Genomic DNA, 19950 nt, shown 5'->3' with positions numbered 1-19950 from the left:
AGAGCAAGCATTATCTCTAATGAGTCTATTAAAGCTTTTTTCTAATAAGATCAGGAGTGAAACAAGGATGATCATTATTACCACTATTATTCAATATTGTACTAGAAATGCTAACTATAGCAATAAGGCAAGAAAAAGAAATTGAAGGAATAAAAATAGGCAACAAGAAAACAAAAGTATCATGTTTTGTAAATGATATGATGATATACTTAGATAGCCCTAGAAAATCAACTAAAAACTAGTTGAAATAATTAACACCTTCATCAAAGTTGCAGAATATAAAATAAATCCACATAAATCATCAGAATTTCTATATATTACCAAAAGAACAGGAAGAGATATAGAAATTCCATTTAAAACAACTACTGACAATATAAATCTTAGGAGTCTACTTTCCAAGGCAATTCCAGAGATTATATGAACATAATTAGATTTGTGTAAAAACACAAATAAAAAGAGACCTAAACAATCAGAGAAATATTAAAGGGCTCATGGGTAGGCCAAGTCAATATAATAAAAATGATAGTGCTACTTAAATTAATTTACAATGCCATACCAATTAAACTGACAAAAATATTTTATAGAGCTAGAAAAACAATAACAAAATTCATCTGGAAGAACAAAAGGTCAACAATATCAAAGAAATCAATGGGAAAATGTCAAGAAAGTAGTCTAGTAGTTCTATATTTCAAACGAAATTACAAAGTGATCTGCATCAAAGCAATCTAGTGTTGGATAGCAAATAGAGTGACAGATCAGAGGAATAGATTAGAAATGTAATACATGGTAGTAAATGACCATAGTAAACTAATGTTTGATAAATCCAAAGATTCATGCTATGGGCATAAGAGCCCAACATTTGACAAAAATTACTGGGAAAATTGGAAAGCAGTTTGGTTAAAAAAAGAAAGAAAGAAAAAGCTAGTTGTAGATTAACATTCCACTTTGTATACTAAGATAAGTTCAGAATGGATATAATTGATTTAGAAATAAAGGTTGATATCAATCATAAGTATATTGAAAAATATGAAAAATTGTTCTGGTCACATCTATGAATAAAAGAGTTTATGTTCAAAAAGAGATAGGGAGATTACAGGAAAATAAAATTGACATTTTTGGTCACATGAAATAAAAAAGCTTTTGCATAAACAAAACTAATGCAGTCAAAATTAAAAGGCAAGCAGGAAACTGGGGAATTTTTTTTTTTTGCAATAAGTTTTGCTGATAAAGGTTTAATTTCTCAAATATGTAGGGAATTGAGCCAAATTTATAAAAAACAGGAGCCAATCCCCAGTTGATAAATGGTCAAATGATATAATCAGTTTTCAGAAGAAAAAAAAATCAAAGCTGAGAAGTCATATAAACATTCTCTAAATGATTACTAATTAAAGAAATGCAAATGAAATATATGTATTTTTTTTTTTTGCTGAGGCGGAATGAAAATAATTCTGAGGTCTATCTAACAATTATCAGAATCACTAACATGACCACACCAAGAAGAATATACAACTCTGCATACCTTTTGACCTAGCAATACCATTACTAAGTCTCCATCACAAGGACATCAAGGAAAAAATGAAAAGGACCTAAATGTACAAGAATATTAATAACAATTCTTTTTGTGGTGGCAAAGAATTGGACATCGAGAAGATACTCATCAACTGGAGATTGGGTGAACAAGTTATAGTTTGTGATTATTATGTTTGTGATTATAAGATATTATGCTATAAAAAATGACAAGGAATATGATTTCAAAAAAATTCCTGAGAAAATATATAGCTTCATGTAAGAATTAGAACATTATGCACAATTATAAAAATTTTACAACAATTTTTTAAAGAGATCAATTGTGAAAGATTTAGCTATTCTGATCAAGATAATATCTAAGACAATTCCAAAGTACACATATTGAAAAATTCTACTGGGGGCAGAGCCAAGATGGCAGAGAAGACACACACTTCTTTCTGATTTTCTCCTAGGACCCTCAACTAATTAGCAAATTCAGCCTCTGAATTTGTTCTGGATTGGCAGAATCCATGAATATTGGGAGTGTAACAAATTACCAGCAGAAGATAATTTCAAAGATCACCAGAAAAGAAGGTCTGTTTTCAGAGAGGGAACAGAGGGAGATAGCCAGGCACAGGCAGGTAGAGCACAGATGCCAGTGCATACTGTGCACACCTGGGACAGATGAGGTCTCCACAGAATGGTGTAAGGTCTCCATGGGGAGGTGCAGACTCTGCACTACAGAGAATCTATGAGAGGGAATCTACACCAATGTTGGTTATTCTGCCTTGATTGTAACCCAGCAGATCAGCAGAGAAGTTATAAAACATCAAACACAAACACAAAATGTAAACAGTGAATCCCAAAGCGCCAGAGTCTCAAGGGACCTGGACATGTCCACCCAGCAACAGGAGTCAATCAGCACAATCCCATGCAGCCAAGGCTCCTTAGGTACTTGTAGAAGTTTGAAAAACCTTCCCTGCCCTTAAGGTAAATCCCAACATTTTTTTAATGAATAAAAAAAAGCAAAGAGAACTCTAACCATAGATAGTTTTTATGGTGAAAGAGAAGAACAGATTTCCACCTCTGAGGAGACTAAAAGCAGATTGTCTCCAGATGAAGCCACAAAAGGTGGTATAAGCTGGTCCCCATGACACAAGGCTCTCCTAGAAGAAATTAAAAAGGATCTTAAAAGAGAGCAAGAAGAAAAATGGAGCAAGGAAAGGAAAACTTTGCAAGAGGGTTTGGAAAAGGTATATAACTAATTAAAAGATAGATTTGACAAAATAGAAAAAGAAAACAAGACCCTGAAAAACAGAATTTTGAAATAGAAAAGAAAAATAACTCCTTAAAAATTGAACTTTGTAAAATGGAAAAAAATTCCATTAGATAAAATAACATTTAAAAACTCAATTGGAGTTTACAAAAATAAGTTTAAAAAGTAAATGAAGAAAATAATTCACTAAACATCAGAAGTGAAGAAATGGAATGAAGGATTTGATGAGACATCAAGAAGCAAAACAAAAACAAAAACAAAAACAAAACAGAAAAAAAAAAACATAAAATACTTATTTGGGAAAACAATTGACCTGGAAAATAGATTTAAGAGAGACAAGGTAAGGATTATTGGACTCCCTGAAAACCATGATGGAAAAAAAAAAACCATACATGCTATTTTTTAGGAAATCATCAAAGAGAACTACCCAGATGTCATAGAATCAGAAGGTAAAATTGAAAGAATTCCCCGAAGATTTCCTGAAAGAGATCCCAAAATTGAAACTCCAAGGAATATAGTGGCTAAATTTCAGAACTATTGGATCAAGGAAAAAAATATTACAAGCAGCCAAAAATTTTCAAATACCAAGGAGCTACGATAAGGATTACCCAGGATCTAGCAGCTTCCAACTTAAAAAAATCAAAGGTCCTGAAATCTGATATTCCCAAAGACAAAGGAACTAGGAATGCAGCCAAGAATAAACTACCCCACTAAACTGAGCATTTTCTTCTAGGGAAGAAAATGGGTATTCAATGAAACAAATGAATTCCATTTATGAAAAGATTAACAGACTCAAGCTAAACAAAAAAATTGACCTTCAAATATGGGACTCAAGAGAAGCATAAAAAGGTAAAAAGAACTCTTGAGAACAATATTTCTGTTATGGGTATACATAGAGTGCATGTATAATTTGATTTTATGTTATAATATAAAAAAAAAAGGGAACTAGAGGTGGAAAGGGGATTGTACTAGAAAAAGGAAAAAGTGGAGGTAAAATGAGAGAAATTACATCTCATAAAGTGGTAAACCTATTATATTTGAGAGAAAGAAGGGAAAGGGATGAACATTGTGTGAATCTTACTCTCATCAAATTTGGCTCTAAGAGACAAATTAGACATATTTAGTTTACAGAGAAACTTCTCTCACCTTATTGAAAAAGAGGAGGGGAAAAGTGAAAAGGAAAGGAGTAGGCTAAATAGAAGGGGGAACAGAAATAGTAGGGGAAAGGTATAAAAAAGGGGAACAGACTCTAAAAGGAAAGGGCTGCTTCTGGCAAGTGGTGCTCATAAGTTAAGGGGGAGGAAGGAAAGGGGAAAAGGAAAGAAGAAAGTATAATCTGGGGATAATAAAACCGTAATTGTGAATGGGGTGAACTCTCCCATAGAGCAGAAGTCGATAACAGACTGGATTAAAGGTCAGAAAACACAATATGTTGTTTACAAGAAAACATTTAAAGCACAATAATACATACAGAGTAAAGGTAAAAGGCTAGAGCAGAATCTATTATGCTTCAGGTGAAGTAAAAAAAAAAAAAAAAAAGAAAGAAAAAGAAAAAAAAAGAAAAACGGGGTGACCATCCTGATCTCAGATCAAGCAAAAGCAAACATTGATCTAATTAAAAGAGATAAGAAAGGAAACTATATCTTACTAAAGGGTACCATCAGTACTAGATATATATGCACCAGGTGATATAGCATGGAAATTCCTAAAGGAGAAGTTAAGAGAGTTGCAAAAAGAAATAGACAGCAAAACTATAATAGTAGGAGATCACAACCTTGAGCTCTCAGAACTTGATAAATCAAACCACAAAATAAATAAGAAAAAAGTTAAAGAGGTAAATAAAATACTAAAAAAGTTAAATATAATAGATCTTTGGAGAAAATTGAATGGAGACAGAAAGCAGTACACTTTCTTGTTGGCAGTTCATGAAACCAATACAAAAGTTGACCACATATTAAGACAGAAAAACCTCAAAATCAAATGCAGAAAGGCAGAAATAGTAAATGCATTTTTTTCAGATCATGATGCAATAAAAATTACATTCAATAAAAAGCCAAGGGAAAAGATGTGAGTTGTAGTTACCCCCTTTTTACCTTTACTTTTCTCTTTTTCTGGTGCAATCTCCTTTCTACCTCTAGTTCCTTTTTTATATTATAACAGAAAAGTCAAATTATACATGTACTCATTACATATATATATAAATATATATATTTATAGCCATAACAAATACAGTTCTCAAGAGTTCTTTTCACCTTTTTATGTTTTTCTTGAGTCCTATATTTTGAGGTCAAATTTTTTGTTTAGCTCTAGTTTTTTCATCAGAAATAAATGGAATTCACCAATTTCATTGACGATCCATCTTCTTCCCTGGAAGAAAATGCTCAGTTTAGCTGGGTAATTTATTCTTGGCTGTATTCCAATTTTTTTTGCCTTTCAGAATATCAGATTCCAGGCTCTTTGATACTTTAATGTTGACGCTGCTAGATCCTAAGTAATCTTTATTGTGGCTCCTCAGTATTTGAAATGTTTTATTATGGCTGCTTGTAGTATTTTATTCCTTGATCTGATAGTTCTGGAATTTAGTCACAATATTCCTTGGAATTTTAATTTTGGGATCTCTTTCAACAAGTGTTTGATGAATTCTTTCAATGGCTATTTTACCTTCTGATTCTATGACATCTGGGCAGTTCTCTTTGGTGGTTTCCTGAAAAATAGCAACTAGATTCTTTTTTTTCATCATAGTTTTCAGGGAGTCCAATAATCCTTATATTATCTCTCCTAGATCTATTTTCCAGGTGTTTGTTTTCCCAAGTAGGTCTTTAAGAATGTTTTCTATTTTTTTCTTTTTTTCTTTTTTTTTGGTTTTACTTGACTGATTCTTGATGTCTCCTCCAGTCATTAATTTCCATTTGTTCAGTTCTGATTTTTAATGAATTATTTTCTTCAATTACTTTTTAAATTTCTTTTTGTATTTGCCCAATTGAGTTTTTAAATGAGTTGTTTTGTTCTATGGAATTTTTCCCATTTCACCAATTTTTAAGGAGTTATTTTCTTTTTCCATTTTACAAATTCTGTTTTTCAGGAGTTGTTTTCTTTTTCCACTCTATCTTTTAATGAATTATATGACTTATCCAGACCCTCTTGCAAGGTTTTCCTTTCCTTTCCCCATTCTTCTTCTAGCTCTCTTTTAAGATCCTTTTAAATTTCTTCTATGAGAGCCTTGCATGGTAGGGACAAGATCATATACCCTTTTGAGCTTCATCTGGACACAATTTGGTTTTGGTCTCCTCAAGGTTTGAAATCTGCACTCTTTCATTATAAAAGCTATCTATAGTTAGAGCTCACTTTGCCTTTTTACTTATTTAAAAAAAGAAAAAAAGCTGGCATCTGCTTTGGGAGCAAAGAGGGCTTTCCAAGCTTCTTCAACAGGCAACAGGAAGTGTCAGCAAAGCAGCAGTGGAATGGCAGTGGCTGCACTAGGATCAGCAGCTGTGCTGGCATCAGACTGAGTCACTCCCAGTGCTGGGTGTGTTAAGGGATAGATCAATTCTCCGAGAGCCTCCACAGCGGTGGATTACAGCATTTGAAGGAGTTGCAAGGCAGCCTTTGCTGACACAGGTTTTGCAGACTGAGAATGAGATAAATTGGAGACAGAGGGAAGAGGAGAGAGATCAGACAATGCAATAGCCTCTCAGTTAGAGAGGTCAGAGAACAGCAAGTGCCTCTAAGTCTCCTTGTATCATCCTCTCACAAGAGGAGATCCATTCTGGATTGGATCTTCAGCAGCCCCTGTCAGGTGGCTCCCATTTATTCCAACAGCTCTCTCATGTATTCCAACAGGGGTGGGTATGGCTAGGTCCCATGAGACTCTGGCCTTTGGAGTACACTCTTTACCCTTTGTGTTTATGTTGGAAGTTTTATAACTTCTCTGCTGATCTACTGGCTTGTAACCAGAGCAAAGTAGCCAAAACTGTGATAGAGTCCTCCCTGAAGATTTTCTATCTGCAGAGACCACACCCCAATCACAGTCTGCTCAGTGTGTGCTGACCTCTGTGCTCTGCCAGCCTACTTACCTGTGCCTGTTCCTAGCCTGGCCTCCTCCCATGCCTGCTCACAATCAAAAAAGAACTTTTCTGGTGATCTTCAAGATTAACTTCTGTTGGTAAGGTGTTGTACTCCCAATATTTGTGGGTTCTGACAGTCCAGCATTAATTCAGATGCTGAATTTTTGTAAATAGTTTCAAGGTAATAGGGCAGTTCAGAAAGAAGCATGTGTCTTCTCTGCCATGTTGGCTCCACCCCAGTAGCTTCTATTTAAAACCCTCAGTAAGTGTTAGGTTCTTACTAAGTGCTAAGTCGGTACTTAACAATTCTCTAGTTCAGAGTTCACACCTTTAGTTCAAACAAGCAATTTCATTGGTTGAAGTAAATTTCCCACAAGTCCTTGGAGTACACCCAAGTCCATTCTCTGTTTGAATAATAAGTAAGCATCATATGTAATGGGGATAAACTGGAAACATTTCCAATAAGATCAGGAGGGAAACAAGGTTGCCCACTATCACCATTACTATTCAATATTGTATTAGAAATGCTAGCTTTGGCAACAAGAGGTGAAAAAGAGATTAAAGGAATTAGAGTAAATAACGAGGAAACCAAATTATTACTCTTTCCAGATGATATGATGAACCCCAGAGAATCTACTAAAAAGCTATTAGAATCTACTAAAAAGCTATTAGAAATAATTCACAAATTTAGCAAAGTTGCAGGATATAAAATAAATTCACATAAATCATTGTTCTGTAAGAAATGATTAGCAGGATGATTTCAGAGAGACCTGGAGAGACTTACATGAACTGATGCTAAGTGAAATGAGCAGAACCAGGAGATCATGATACACTTCAAAAACAATACTATATGATGATGAGTTCTGATGGATGTGGATCTCTTCAACAATGAGATTATTCAAACCAGTTCCAGTTGTTCAGTAATGAAGAGAGCCACCCATACCTAGAGAGAAGATTGTGGAACTGATTGTGGACTACTAGCATTTTTATTCTTTCTATTGTTTTCCTTCCGAGTTTTTTTTTCTTTCTAAATCCAATTTTTCTTGTTCAGCAAGATAACTGTATAAATGTGTACACACATATTAGATTTAACATATATTTGAACATATTTATCATGTGTTGGACTACCTTCCATCAAGGGGATGGCAGGGTAGGGGGTGGGAGGAAGGAGGGGAAAATTTGGAACAGAGGGTTTTGCAAGGGTCAATGTTGAAAAAATTACCCATGCATATGTTTTGTAAAAAAAAAAACTAAAATTAAAAAAAAGGAAAAATTCTATCCACGTCCAGAGAGATAAATGATGAACTCTGAATAGACTGACCATACTTTAAACATTTTATTTATTTATTTTTGTGTTTTATTTTGCAACATTCCAATCATGGAAATACATTTTGTATTCCTGCATATAAATAATTAGATCGAAATGCTTGCTTTCTCAAGAAAGGAGAAGGGGAAAAAAAGAGGGAGAGAATTTGCCACTCAAAAGTTTAAAGAAAATGATTTAAAATTTTACTTGTAATTGAGGAATATTTAAGAAAATAAATAAAAATTAAATTTTAAACAGTCATATTAAGCATCTACCATGTGCTATGTACTGTGCTCAGTGTTGAGGATGAAAATACAAGCAAGAAAAAAATTCTTGCCTTTAAAGACCTTATATTCTAATAAAGGAAGTATTTAATGCATATTTTTCATTCTTTCTTTATTAATAATAGTTTTTATTTACCAGATGTATGCATGGGTAATTTTACAACATTGACAATTGCCAAACCTTTTGTTCTAATTTTTCCTCTCCTTCCCCCCGCCAAGATGGCAGGTTGACCAATACATGTTAAATATGTTAAAGTATTAATTAAATACAATATATGTATACATGTCCAAACAGGTGTTTTGCTGTACAAATTGGACTTTGAAATAGTGTACAAGTAGCCTGTGAAGGAAATCAAAAATTCAGGTGGACAAAAATATAGGGATTGGGAATTCTATGCAGTTGTTCATAGTCATCCCCCAGAGTTCTTTCACTGGGTATGGCTGGTTCAGTTTATTACTGCTCTATTGGAACTGATTTGGTTCATCTCATTGTTGAAGATGGCCACGTCCATCAGAATTGATCATCATATAGTATTGTTGTTGTCATTCTTTTTTTTAAGTACTATTTATATAGTCTAGTCCTGTGACATTTCTACTGTTCTGCATGATCTTCCAAATATTGCTAACAATAGAGTTCAGGAGTTACTAGGTGTTGTTTTTGTTTTTACAGTACTCAAGATTATCTTACAGTATAGTACCCATTCCATCTATGTCAGGTCAGAATTTACTAAGAGCAACTTGATACTCTTTTACTATTTCTTTACTTTTTAGTTTCTTTTTAGTCCTTTTTGTTCATTTCCAGGGTAAATCAGACAATTATCTATGTGTTTGTTTTCATGTAGCTTCATTAGGAATATAGATTACTGATTTTATTTATACAACATTATATGTCATCACAAGCACACAGGCTCCTGTTCTATCCCATAGATATTGACTTCACTGATGGGCAAATATATTCAAAATGTATATAAAGATTGTGATGCATGTATTATGACTGAACTTACTTTAATATATGAATCCTTTGATGTTATTATTTCTTATGCATTTTTGCTATGTGAATTGTTATGTTTAAGATCATTGTAAATGCTTGTTTGTAAAAATGCAAGTATATTGGGGGGGGTGGTGCTTAAGAGCTAAAGTAATAAGTAGTGTGATTATATTCCCACCCTATACTGTATGACCCATAGGTCTCTGAGCTCTTTTGAGTTCAATAATGTGATGATAATTCTTTTGTGGTAAACTACAATTGCTAGTTTGAAAACAGGTTAGAGGGAGTGAGACAATCCAGAAAGTCTCTCTATGTGAGAAATCAATACATATCTACTGATATTTGTAAGTTTGATTCCCACAAAAGAATGTAAACCTACTTTATAGCAGAGATTATTTCGGGGAGTTTTGTGAATTACACATTATAGGTACATAGTAACTGCTTCACTGATGCTTAGTGATTGAGTTACACATTGTAATCCTCCCCAAAATAACACATCTCTTACCTTATTCTTCAAATTCTATTTGATCCTGTTACTAGCTCCCACTTTTGATCCCAATGTCACTTTTTGCCTCTTGTCACTTAGCTCAGGACATTATATCCCTGTCAACCAATAGTAACTCTATATAACTAACATGATGCTTCTAGCTATTCCTTGAAAAAAACTATTTTCAAAACCTTTTCATATTAGTCAGGCTTTTCATATTATGAGCTTCAGACTATTTTATAGAAGCCTTCAGTCCCATCCCACAGCAAGGCCTAACTGATCCAATACAGAAGGAAGAATACAATACTTAATAAGAAGGCAATACAGTAGTTAATAATAGAGGGAATACAGTTGGAGACCAAGAAAGGACAAGAATCTCCTTTTGAACTAGGGGGAAAATGAGCTAGCCAGGTAGGGGGTGAAACAAATAGAACATTTCAATATAGTCTATGCATTTAAAATAAGGCAAGACAAATTAAGTAACTAAATTCAATTAATTAAGTGAATAAATTTCATCTATGTAGAGACATCCCAGTGAGGAATACCTGTCACTGTTGCCGAGCAATAATTTATCTATAAGTTAAAGTCTTAGATAGTTGCCTAGACCACCAAGAAGTTTTCCAGAGTCACAGAACTAATATATGACAGATAAGATTTGAATCCATGACTTCCTCACTCCAAGGGCAGGCTCTTGACCAACTATATCATACTAACTCTGTAAATTACCTACCTATATATTTATATGCTGTGTGGCACAATGTGCCAGAAAGGAAGTTGGTCTCAAAGTCAGGAGGACAGGGTTCAAGTACCAATTCTGCTATATTGAAGCTGAGTGACCAAGGACAAGCCAATTAACTTTTCTCTTCCCTAAGTATCTAAGATGAGATGGTATTGATCTTCATTGGCAGAAGGGATTTTCTCATCTGAGAATTCCCTGTAACAATGACATCAAAGGTCCAGTACATATATATCTGCATGTGTATGTGTGTGTGTATATTTCTGTATGTGTGTATGTATATATACACACACACATATATATGCCTGTAGAGAGATGTACATGCACATATATATGTATGCTCATAGCATGTATCATGTGTATGTGTCTTTCTATATGCCAAGATTTATGTACATGTACGTGTATAATGCATGTTCATAAATGTATATTTATATTTATATGTATGTGTGTGTCTAAAGTTGAATGCTTCAGAATTAGGTTTGTCCCATAGCCAGTTGATTGGTTGTTGTCCTTCGTTCTTGAAGAAGACTAAAATGACATCACTATGTTAGAGTCAAGTTATAGCATATGCAACTGTGGACAATCAGATCAATACAAGCTCCAAATGCTTGTCCACAAGTTGTATACAAATAGTCCCTGTGAACATTTGAGACTGATTCTCTAACTTTGTGCATCTCACATTTCTTCTGAGCTAATTCAATTCTGCTTTGCACATAGAACACAACACTTTCTCTAATGAGGACACACCATGCTGGGCAGTCCTGTGATCACATTGTGAGTGTTTGATTTTTTGTGTGAGTTCTTCATAAAATAGTATTTTTTGGAAGAGAACATTTGGTATTCAAACTATGGGATCAGCCCAATGGAATTATGTTCTCTGCAGAAGAGTTTGAATACTTGGCAGTTTAGTTCCAGAAAGGAGCTCAATGTCTATCATCTTATCCTGCCAGGTGATCTCCAGACTCTTCTGAAGATAATTCAAGTGGGAGTGATTTAGTTTCCTGGCATGGTGCTAGTATACTATCCAGATTTTACAGCATATAATGAAGTCAGCACAACAACTTTATAGATCTTTAGTTTGGTAGTCAGTCAGTCCAATACCTCTTCTCTACTATACTTTTCTTTGGAGCCTCCCAAACACTGAGCTAGTTCTGACAATGTGTATATCAACTTCATTATTAATGTATACATTTGAAAGCATACTGTCAAAGTAAGTAAATTTATCCACAACATTCCAAAACTTCTCCATTTACTGTAACTGATGGTTCCACATGGATAATGTGGTGCTGATTACTGAAGTATCTATGTTTTCTTGGTGTTAATATACATATATTAACACGAAGAAAGCACACACACACACACACACACACACACACACATATATATATATATATATATATATATATATATATATATATATATATATATATATATATATATATATATATATATATAATATCCCTCCCAAACCCAATAATGACATGCAAAACAATATCAAGATAAAGCAAAAACACATAATAAAACAATATTCCTCCCAAACTCTACTGGATAAACTTCTTACTACAGCAACCTGAAAAGACAATTAGTGACTGAGAAATCCATTTATAAAAAAAGCGAAGGTTTCTGAATTAAATACAATCCACAATGAATTAATGGCCTGTTTCTCTGTTTATTTTCATGCAATTTCACTGGTGACAGAGAATAAGAGCACTGACCCTATCATTAATTTTCTTCAGGGAGGATTGTAATTTAGTTGTCTATTTAGGCAACCAGTCATTGCAGCGAAAAATTTAAAAACAGTAATAAGAATGTCTAATCAAATAAAAGGAGTCTGAAAGTACAGGAAGTACATTCAATCAAAAAATTCCACTTTCAATTTTAGCAAACACCACAAAGAAACACATAGAAGGATGTTGTGATATAGCAAGCTTTCTAAGGTCTTTTCTTCAAAATATCCATTATTCTCCTTAATCAGTTTGATAATATGTAATACAATAAAAACAGGAAATCATTTAAGCCATTGTGTGGATTTAGAATTAGAAAGGACTTTAGAAAACATGAATTACAGTAATGTTAAATTCAAATAGAAAGGAATCCCTGGAGGCTGCATATCAATTTAGAAATCTACAAATTAAGATTATATTATATAGTGCATATCTATGTATTTTTATTTATTTTGCTAAATATTTCCTAGTTACTTTTAATTGGTTTGGTTCCATTAGGAATTTGAGAGTTGTGATGCTGCTCAATACTCACATTTGGCAGATCAAGAAACTGAAGACCAGAGAATTAAATATCTAACCTAAGGAGACATGAAAAGTAATCAGCAGAACCAGATTTCATACAAAGACTTCCAAACCAAAGATCTTTCCACTATACACACTGAAAAATAAGAATAGTAGAATCTGTGTCCTTAGGTCAGATGTCATCATACAGTTTTTGGTGTGTCAAGCAAGCATCTCTTTTCCTGTTGACTAACCTTCCCCTGAGGTTCACCATGAAGACATCCCTAATTCCCACTAGATTTTTCTCGTTCCCCCTTGTTATATTTAAGATTCATTCTGATTCCACTTTAACTCCCTACAAGAATAGAATTCATTCCATTATCATGCCCCCTAAAATGACCCCATCTTCAGGATTAGTCATCATGGCTAGATCAATGAATAGAAATTTGCCCCAACCAGGCCACTATAACCACTTCATTACCTGATTATTCTTAACAGACATTAACATTCTAGCTACTTTTAAATTTCTCACTTTTATTCCTATCATCCATTAATATTACCATTATTTTCTTCTTTTCTTTCCACTTCTACAGCATGTTTTCCCATTTCCTTGGCCTTCTATTATTCACTTTTAAAAAAAATTTCAGAGAATAAACCAACTTCAGTCTCTATACAGGCTTCTATGTAGTCAAGGCTGGTTCCCTGTCATATCAATTCTATTGTATTTTGTGATAGCTACGCAGTATAAGAAATGAAATAGGAATCGGTCTCTCTGAAATGCCTGAAGTAAAATGCACTCAAAACAGAAAACACTGCAATAAACTCAAGATAGAGAGGTAGAATGCAAGAGATACTAAGGAATGGTTCTATAGAGGGAAGAAGAGTTTCAGTATTCAAGGACTAATCAAAAAAGCAGAAATAAAGTAGGTACCCATTGATTGGAGAATAGCCAAACAAATTGCAGTGTACATATGTAATGGAAAATTGTTGAGGTATAGGAATGATTAATATGAAAAATATGAGCTGACACAGAGTGAACTAAGCAAAACCAGGAAAATATTTTATACATTTACATATATACATTTACACATAGGCATATATACATATACATATACATAAGCATAACAATGTTTTGTTTTGTTTTTTTCCCTTGAGGCAATTGGGATTAAATGCCTTGCCCAGAGTCACACAGCTAGGAAGTGTTCCATGTCTGAGACCAGATTTGAACTCAGGTCTTGACTTCAGGACTGGTGCTCTATCCACTATACAAACTAGCTGCCCCTATAAATATAACAATGTTCATTGAAAAAAGCAGCAAAATAAAACTAAATGATGTGTTATCCTAATGATTAAGGTTGCTCTATAAAAGGGTTGAGAAAATAAATTTTACTCTTCATTGAAAAGGTAGGGTTTTCAGTGTAAAACTGCATATAATACCAGATATAGTTGATATATCTGTTTAGTTTTGCTAAGTTCCCTAAACTTTTTTTAAAATTTTCATTACAGATGTATTGGGGTTGAATTTGGAATAGAGTCTGAACTCTAACAGCTTCCAGAGAAATAATTCAGGGCTGAAGGATTTGGGTACCTTAAAATGGGAAGGTAGTCCCTTATTGGCTCCAGCAGAAAGTCATTGACTCAATTGATTTTTTTAAAGTGATTTTCCATTGGTCTCTCTTTTCTTATCTACATATAATTTCAGGATTGTTTGAACTTATTCTTAGAAGGATATAGGGAGAGGGCTTATGTAAATAGAGGAAATGGTAAGCATTCCTATAAGGCATCTAAAATAGGGGAGGTTAGCAGGATTTAATAAGGTAGTCTAAGCATAGGTCTTAGGATCTAGACAGATAAGAACTATACCATGATCTTGGAATGGTCATAACCTGTCTAGGAACAACTTTGTAAATTTAAGAGGTTGGATCTTGGACTCCCTAGTTTCAGTTGATTTTCAGAAAAGGAAATTGATGACTACCAAATGGAGAAAAAGCTCAACTTTATTCTGGCTTACCATAAGACAAAACTCAAAAGGACTTATTTGGAAAGTTCATAATCAAAGTTATAAATAAAGTACTTGTTCATCAGTTCCCTATACTGCATTTTGTCTTGATACTTTAAATATTAACCACCAGAAAGACTGTAACAGTTATTGCTGCTACTTGCTAAAGTTTCTCTCAAAGTACATTTATTTATAAGAGCCTTTAATGCATATACTACTTTTTACAGTATAAATAAATAACTGTCCCATACTTGATTCATATTATACATTGAGTACTTTTCTATTTGCTACTTTTGGAGACACCCTATATGCGAGCCAAACCTAAGATTTAGGTAATTTCCTCTGAAAGTAAAGTTGTCTAGCCCATTTAATTAGAAACCAGACATCTCTAGAATACTTACCACTGGATTAGAAGTTGGGGTATCCTTAATAAAGAAGATGAGAACACAACATTTCATCTCCCTGAGCTCTGGAGTAGTTACAATTATTGGACAATATAAGGCTCAGATAGAAATATTCAGAAATTAGTATTGCGAGATGAATTAGGTCAATTCCAGTAGACTTGTGATGGAGAGAGCCATATGCATAAAGAAAGAAGACTGTGGGGTTTGAATGTGGACCATAATACAGTATTTTCATCTTTTTGTTGTTGTTTGCTTTCTTTTTGTTTTCTTTCTCATCTGATTTTTCTTGTGCAGTATGATAAATGTGGAAATATGTATAGAAGAATTATATATGTTTAACATATATTGGATTGCTTGCTATCTAGGAGAGGAGTGGGAAGAGGAGAAGGAGAAAAATGTGGAACATAAGGTTTTGCAAGAGTGAATGTTGAATGTATAAGACTGCTTGCCTTTTAGGGGAGGGGGTGCAGGGAGAGAAGAGAAAAGTTGGAAGAGAAGTGAGTGCAAGGGACAGGACAGTGTTGTAAAAATTACCCGTGCATATGTAGTGTCAGTAAAAATCTATAATGAAAAAAAAAATCAGTAATATTAAAACCAATGGACAAATACCCTAGAAAATGAAACAATAAAAAGCATGATAGCAACAACAACAAAAAAAAAAAAGAGTGAATGTTGAAAACTATCTTTGCATATATTTTGAGAATAAAAAATTATTATGTAAAAAATAAAGAAAAAATAAATATTACACAAAAACAAAAGACATTGATAATTTCAGTAAGATAAAGTGTGTCTTTTTTAAGTGAATAAGCATATAAAGGGACATGTATCTATATATTTAATTCAAAGAGTAATTCTTGCTATATTTAAAATACTTGGAAGTTGCATATAAAATAATTTGTGCAAAAGGCACAAGTGAAAATTTTAGAAATTGATCTAAGAAGACCAGTGTGACAGAAGGGGGAGTTCTAGAAGGAAGATTCAAAAGATACATTTAAAAGAATTAAAAGAATTTATATATAAGAACAAATAAAAGAGTGTTGAGGAACGAAAAGGATTAGAATGAACAGAGCTCAGATGGAATTTTAAAGTATAATTAAGGTTAAAAAAATTGGTCTAACAAAGTACCTAGAAAACTTGGAGTCAGAAAAATTTAGGTTCTGGTTTTACTTTGACACATATCAGATGTGTGACCTTGGGCAAGTGACTTAATCTCTCAATGACACCAAAAAACTTTTTAAAGGTTTTTAAGTTGGTGATCTGCATTGGTTGAGAATTTTGTTATCAGTATCTCTATACATCAGTGTAATAACAAAACAAAAAATATTAAATGAACAAATCAAACATGTGATGAGATATATATACACATATATACATAATATATGTGTACATAAAATAATTTAGAAATAAATATGAAAATAAAGAACTCAACAATGAAAACTCATGATTCCAATTGTCTCCCTATATATGAGTGTTTCTGCTCATAAGACTACAGATTACTCATAATCTCTCTTTGAAATCAAATGTGTGATATGGGAGGCACTGGCATGCCCATTTCAAAGGTGCTGTACTCTATGAATGAAGCAGAATTGCTGTAGTTTGAGAGAATTGTTAAATGCACAAATTTAAAGCCATCTCCACTCCAAATGTTTACATACACTATCTGTGGCCGACCTGTGGTAGATTTTTCTGAGTTTGTATTGGTCTAATAGTTGGACACACTATACCTTGTCTCCAACATTGTGGTGTCACTTTGGCCCTTTTGGAAAACAAACCTCCAGCCAACTAACCACAATGTGTTAATATTCTCTTGTACATAACATACATGCAATAAAAGTTCCTGTTTTTTAAAATCTTTCTTTTAATTTTTTTATCTTTCTATTATTGTCAAACATAAGGTGCTAATGGCAAAACACAGACTTTTAATACAGAGTTTCTAGTCCCTACTACACTGATAAAAGTTATTCTTTTAACACATTGCTCTATTCAAAGAACAAATATTTTTATCATCTCCATCATTCAGAGCACAAATACCCATGAAGAATAAAAATCACAGAGAAACAAATGCTTGTAATCTTAGGCAAGTCATTTCTCTTTTCTAACTCTCAATTTCCTCATTTGTAAAATGAGAAAAATGGAGATAATCTCTAAGAGTCCTACTCTTCTACTACTCTAAGATTCACTAAATCCGTTGATCCCAGAATTAAATAAATGGATAGATTTTTAATAATTAAAAGCTTTATTGAGGTTAAATCACACAAGATCAATATTTCTTTGTTTCTAATCCAAATTATTCAAAGGAGTGTCATATAAGAATATATTTGCTGAAATATAGTATTGTACTTTATGGGGGAAAAGTCACATACCTTGGTTGTAGGATTCACAATCAAGTGCTAAAAAAAAAAAAAAAAAAAAAAGAAGAGAAAGAAAAAAAGAAAGAAAAGAAAAAAGTATGAACCTTGAATTATAGAAACACAACCAGTTGGTTAATTCGATTCCAAGCAAAATAAGACCTGGGTTTGTCAGTAACAATGTAGAAATAGCATGAAGTCACATCACAACTGAGAGATAACTTGAGATAGCAGATTTTGTAGGCTTGACTGAGTAACAGTAAAGTGTTACTTATGACATAAGCAAGTCCTTTTAGCTCTGCTCCTCAATTGCCTGATCTGTAGAATGAAGTTAACAAAAGCTACAATACCTACTTTAGTGGTTGTAGTGAGGATCAAATGAAATAATTTAGGTAAAGCCTTTAGTAAAACTTAAAGGTTCTATATATGTCAGCTGCTATAAACTGGCAATTTACTTTGATCCATGAAGATTCTCTGATAGTACATCTTAATTAATTGCAAGTTTTCCCTGAGAGTTCATTAACAGGTAGGAAACCGTGTGTTCCCAATTTAAAAATGTCAGCCTAAAACTCAGAATCATTAAGTGTGCTTCAACTGACTTGCCTCCTACACAAGTAGAATAATAAGTAAAAAGACTCTACACTGGAAATGAACTCAGACTGTGGCTTGGGGGAAAAAAAAAAAAAAAACAAACAAACTTCCAGTCAGAAAAACAAAGCTTCATAAATGGATAGGAAAATTGGAATCATAAATCACATCTTTAGAAGTTTTTTTAATATGTAAGTAATTGATGTCATGTTAAACATAGTGACAACCAAAAACAAAAATAAAATTCTAAAAGTTAAATTGGTAAATTTTCTTAACATCCTTTAAATATTCTTTCTTATAAACAGGATGAATAGATTGGGTTATCTTGATTAAAGGACATTATGTTATCTTATATTAATTTTATAATTACAAACCATTATCTTATATCTAATTATATTATCATAATTATGTGAGTAATTAGAATACTAATTATAAATTAATGAAGTTATTTCAATATTTCACATCAAACAAGTTCCTCTTTGATATTCTACACTGAGGACTCACCACAAATAGGGCCTCTCCAGTGAACTGAGACCCCCTCCTGACAACATTTGTAAGCATAGGCAGCTATACTTGAACAAAGGCACTCGCAATCCCCACCAAGGTTGCAGTTACAGGTATCTGTATGGCAGTTTTTGACAAAGGAAGTCACATCAATCTATACATAGAAGAAAATGACAATAATTTTTTTAAAATTTTATTAGATATCAAATACTGCCATTGATATACTTAATAATTTTGAACACTGAGTAATATGCTACACTTTTAAAGTAAATTTTAGTCCATGTTAAAAAAAAAAAAAATCAGTCCATGCTTTTAAAAGATCTATCATAAGCTTAACATTGCCACCTAGAGGATTTTGTTGATCTCAGCATTCTAGAACCTAAAATAAAATGAAAAACTTTAAAAAACAACACAGAAAACAATAATGGAGAAAGGGGCAGGAAGAGAGATGGGGAGACTAGAAATTCAAAGGACACCATTCCATAGATAAAATATTTGTCCTAATCATATTAGTGTTAGAGATTCAGCTATTCTATAATCTAATAAATTATTCCTTTACCACATTTCGGCAGGGGGCAAAAATATCACTGTACAAAATTGAGCATTCTTTCTTGGCATAAGGGAACTTATTTTGATATGCTTCACAGGGTCTGACAGTTTCATTTGGGTTTTCACACTGTTGGAAAAGAGAAAAAGAAGCCAATTATCTGTAAATAAGAATGATAAGGTATTTGTATAACAAGACACAATTATAATCAAGAATAAAAATGCTTTATATATATGTATATATATATATATGCAATATATAATATTTTTTCAATAATTTATAATTAGGAAATCAATCAATGAACTTACTATGTGTCATGCACTAAAAATCATAAAATTATAAGTACCAACTGAATTTCTGAAATTTTGAGGAGAAAAAAAGAAGTGGAATGTTTTAAGTATTATTTTATTTGGAAAATAAGGAAATTCATAAGCAGTCTTAGAGGCAAAAGTCTACTAAAAATATAGTATGCTAATTTTGGGGCCCCAAACTATTTCCCTATTTATATTCAAACAAAATATCTGGCATAGTCTCTTGATATTAAATAAGTTTCAGCTAAAACTTGAAGTGCTTTGCAGGTATTTGTGACATCACAAAATCTCAAAGTGGAAAGAACATTGGAGATCTATTTATATTTTTATATCTAACTTCCTTTTTTTCATTTTTGTTTGAATTAAACCCTTCAGCC

General features: G+C 32.9%; 1 protein-coding gene across 1 annotated transcript in view; it reads right to left on the bottom strand.

Moving 5' to 3' along the window:
* Positions 1-19950, bottom strand: part of OTOGL (otogelin like) — a 209691-nt gene that overhangs the window by 75900 nt on the left and 113841 nt on the right. Inside the window, 3 exon segments of the mRNA XM_074270858.1 lie at positions 17639-17665; positions 18716-18869; positions 19275-19391. Of these exon segments, the coding sequence (XP_074126959.1) occupies positions 17639-17665; positions 18716-18869; positions 19275-19391 (298 nt within the window).

This window comes from Sminthopsis crassicaudata, chromosome 5, assembly GCF_048593235.1.
Source record: "Sminthopsis crassicaudata isolate SCR6 chromosome 5, ASM4859323v1, whole genome shotgun sequence".
Classification (NCBI taxonomy): Eukaryota; Metazoa; Chordata; class Mammalia; order Dasyuromorphia; family Dasyuridae; genus Sminthopsis; species Sminthopsis crassicaudata.
Note: the sequence above shows the minus strand (reverse complement) of the source record. Positions and strands in the feature narration are given on the sequence as shown.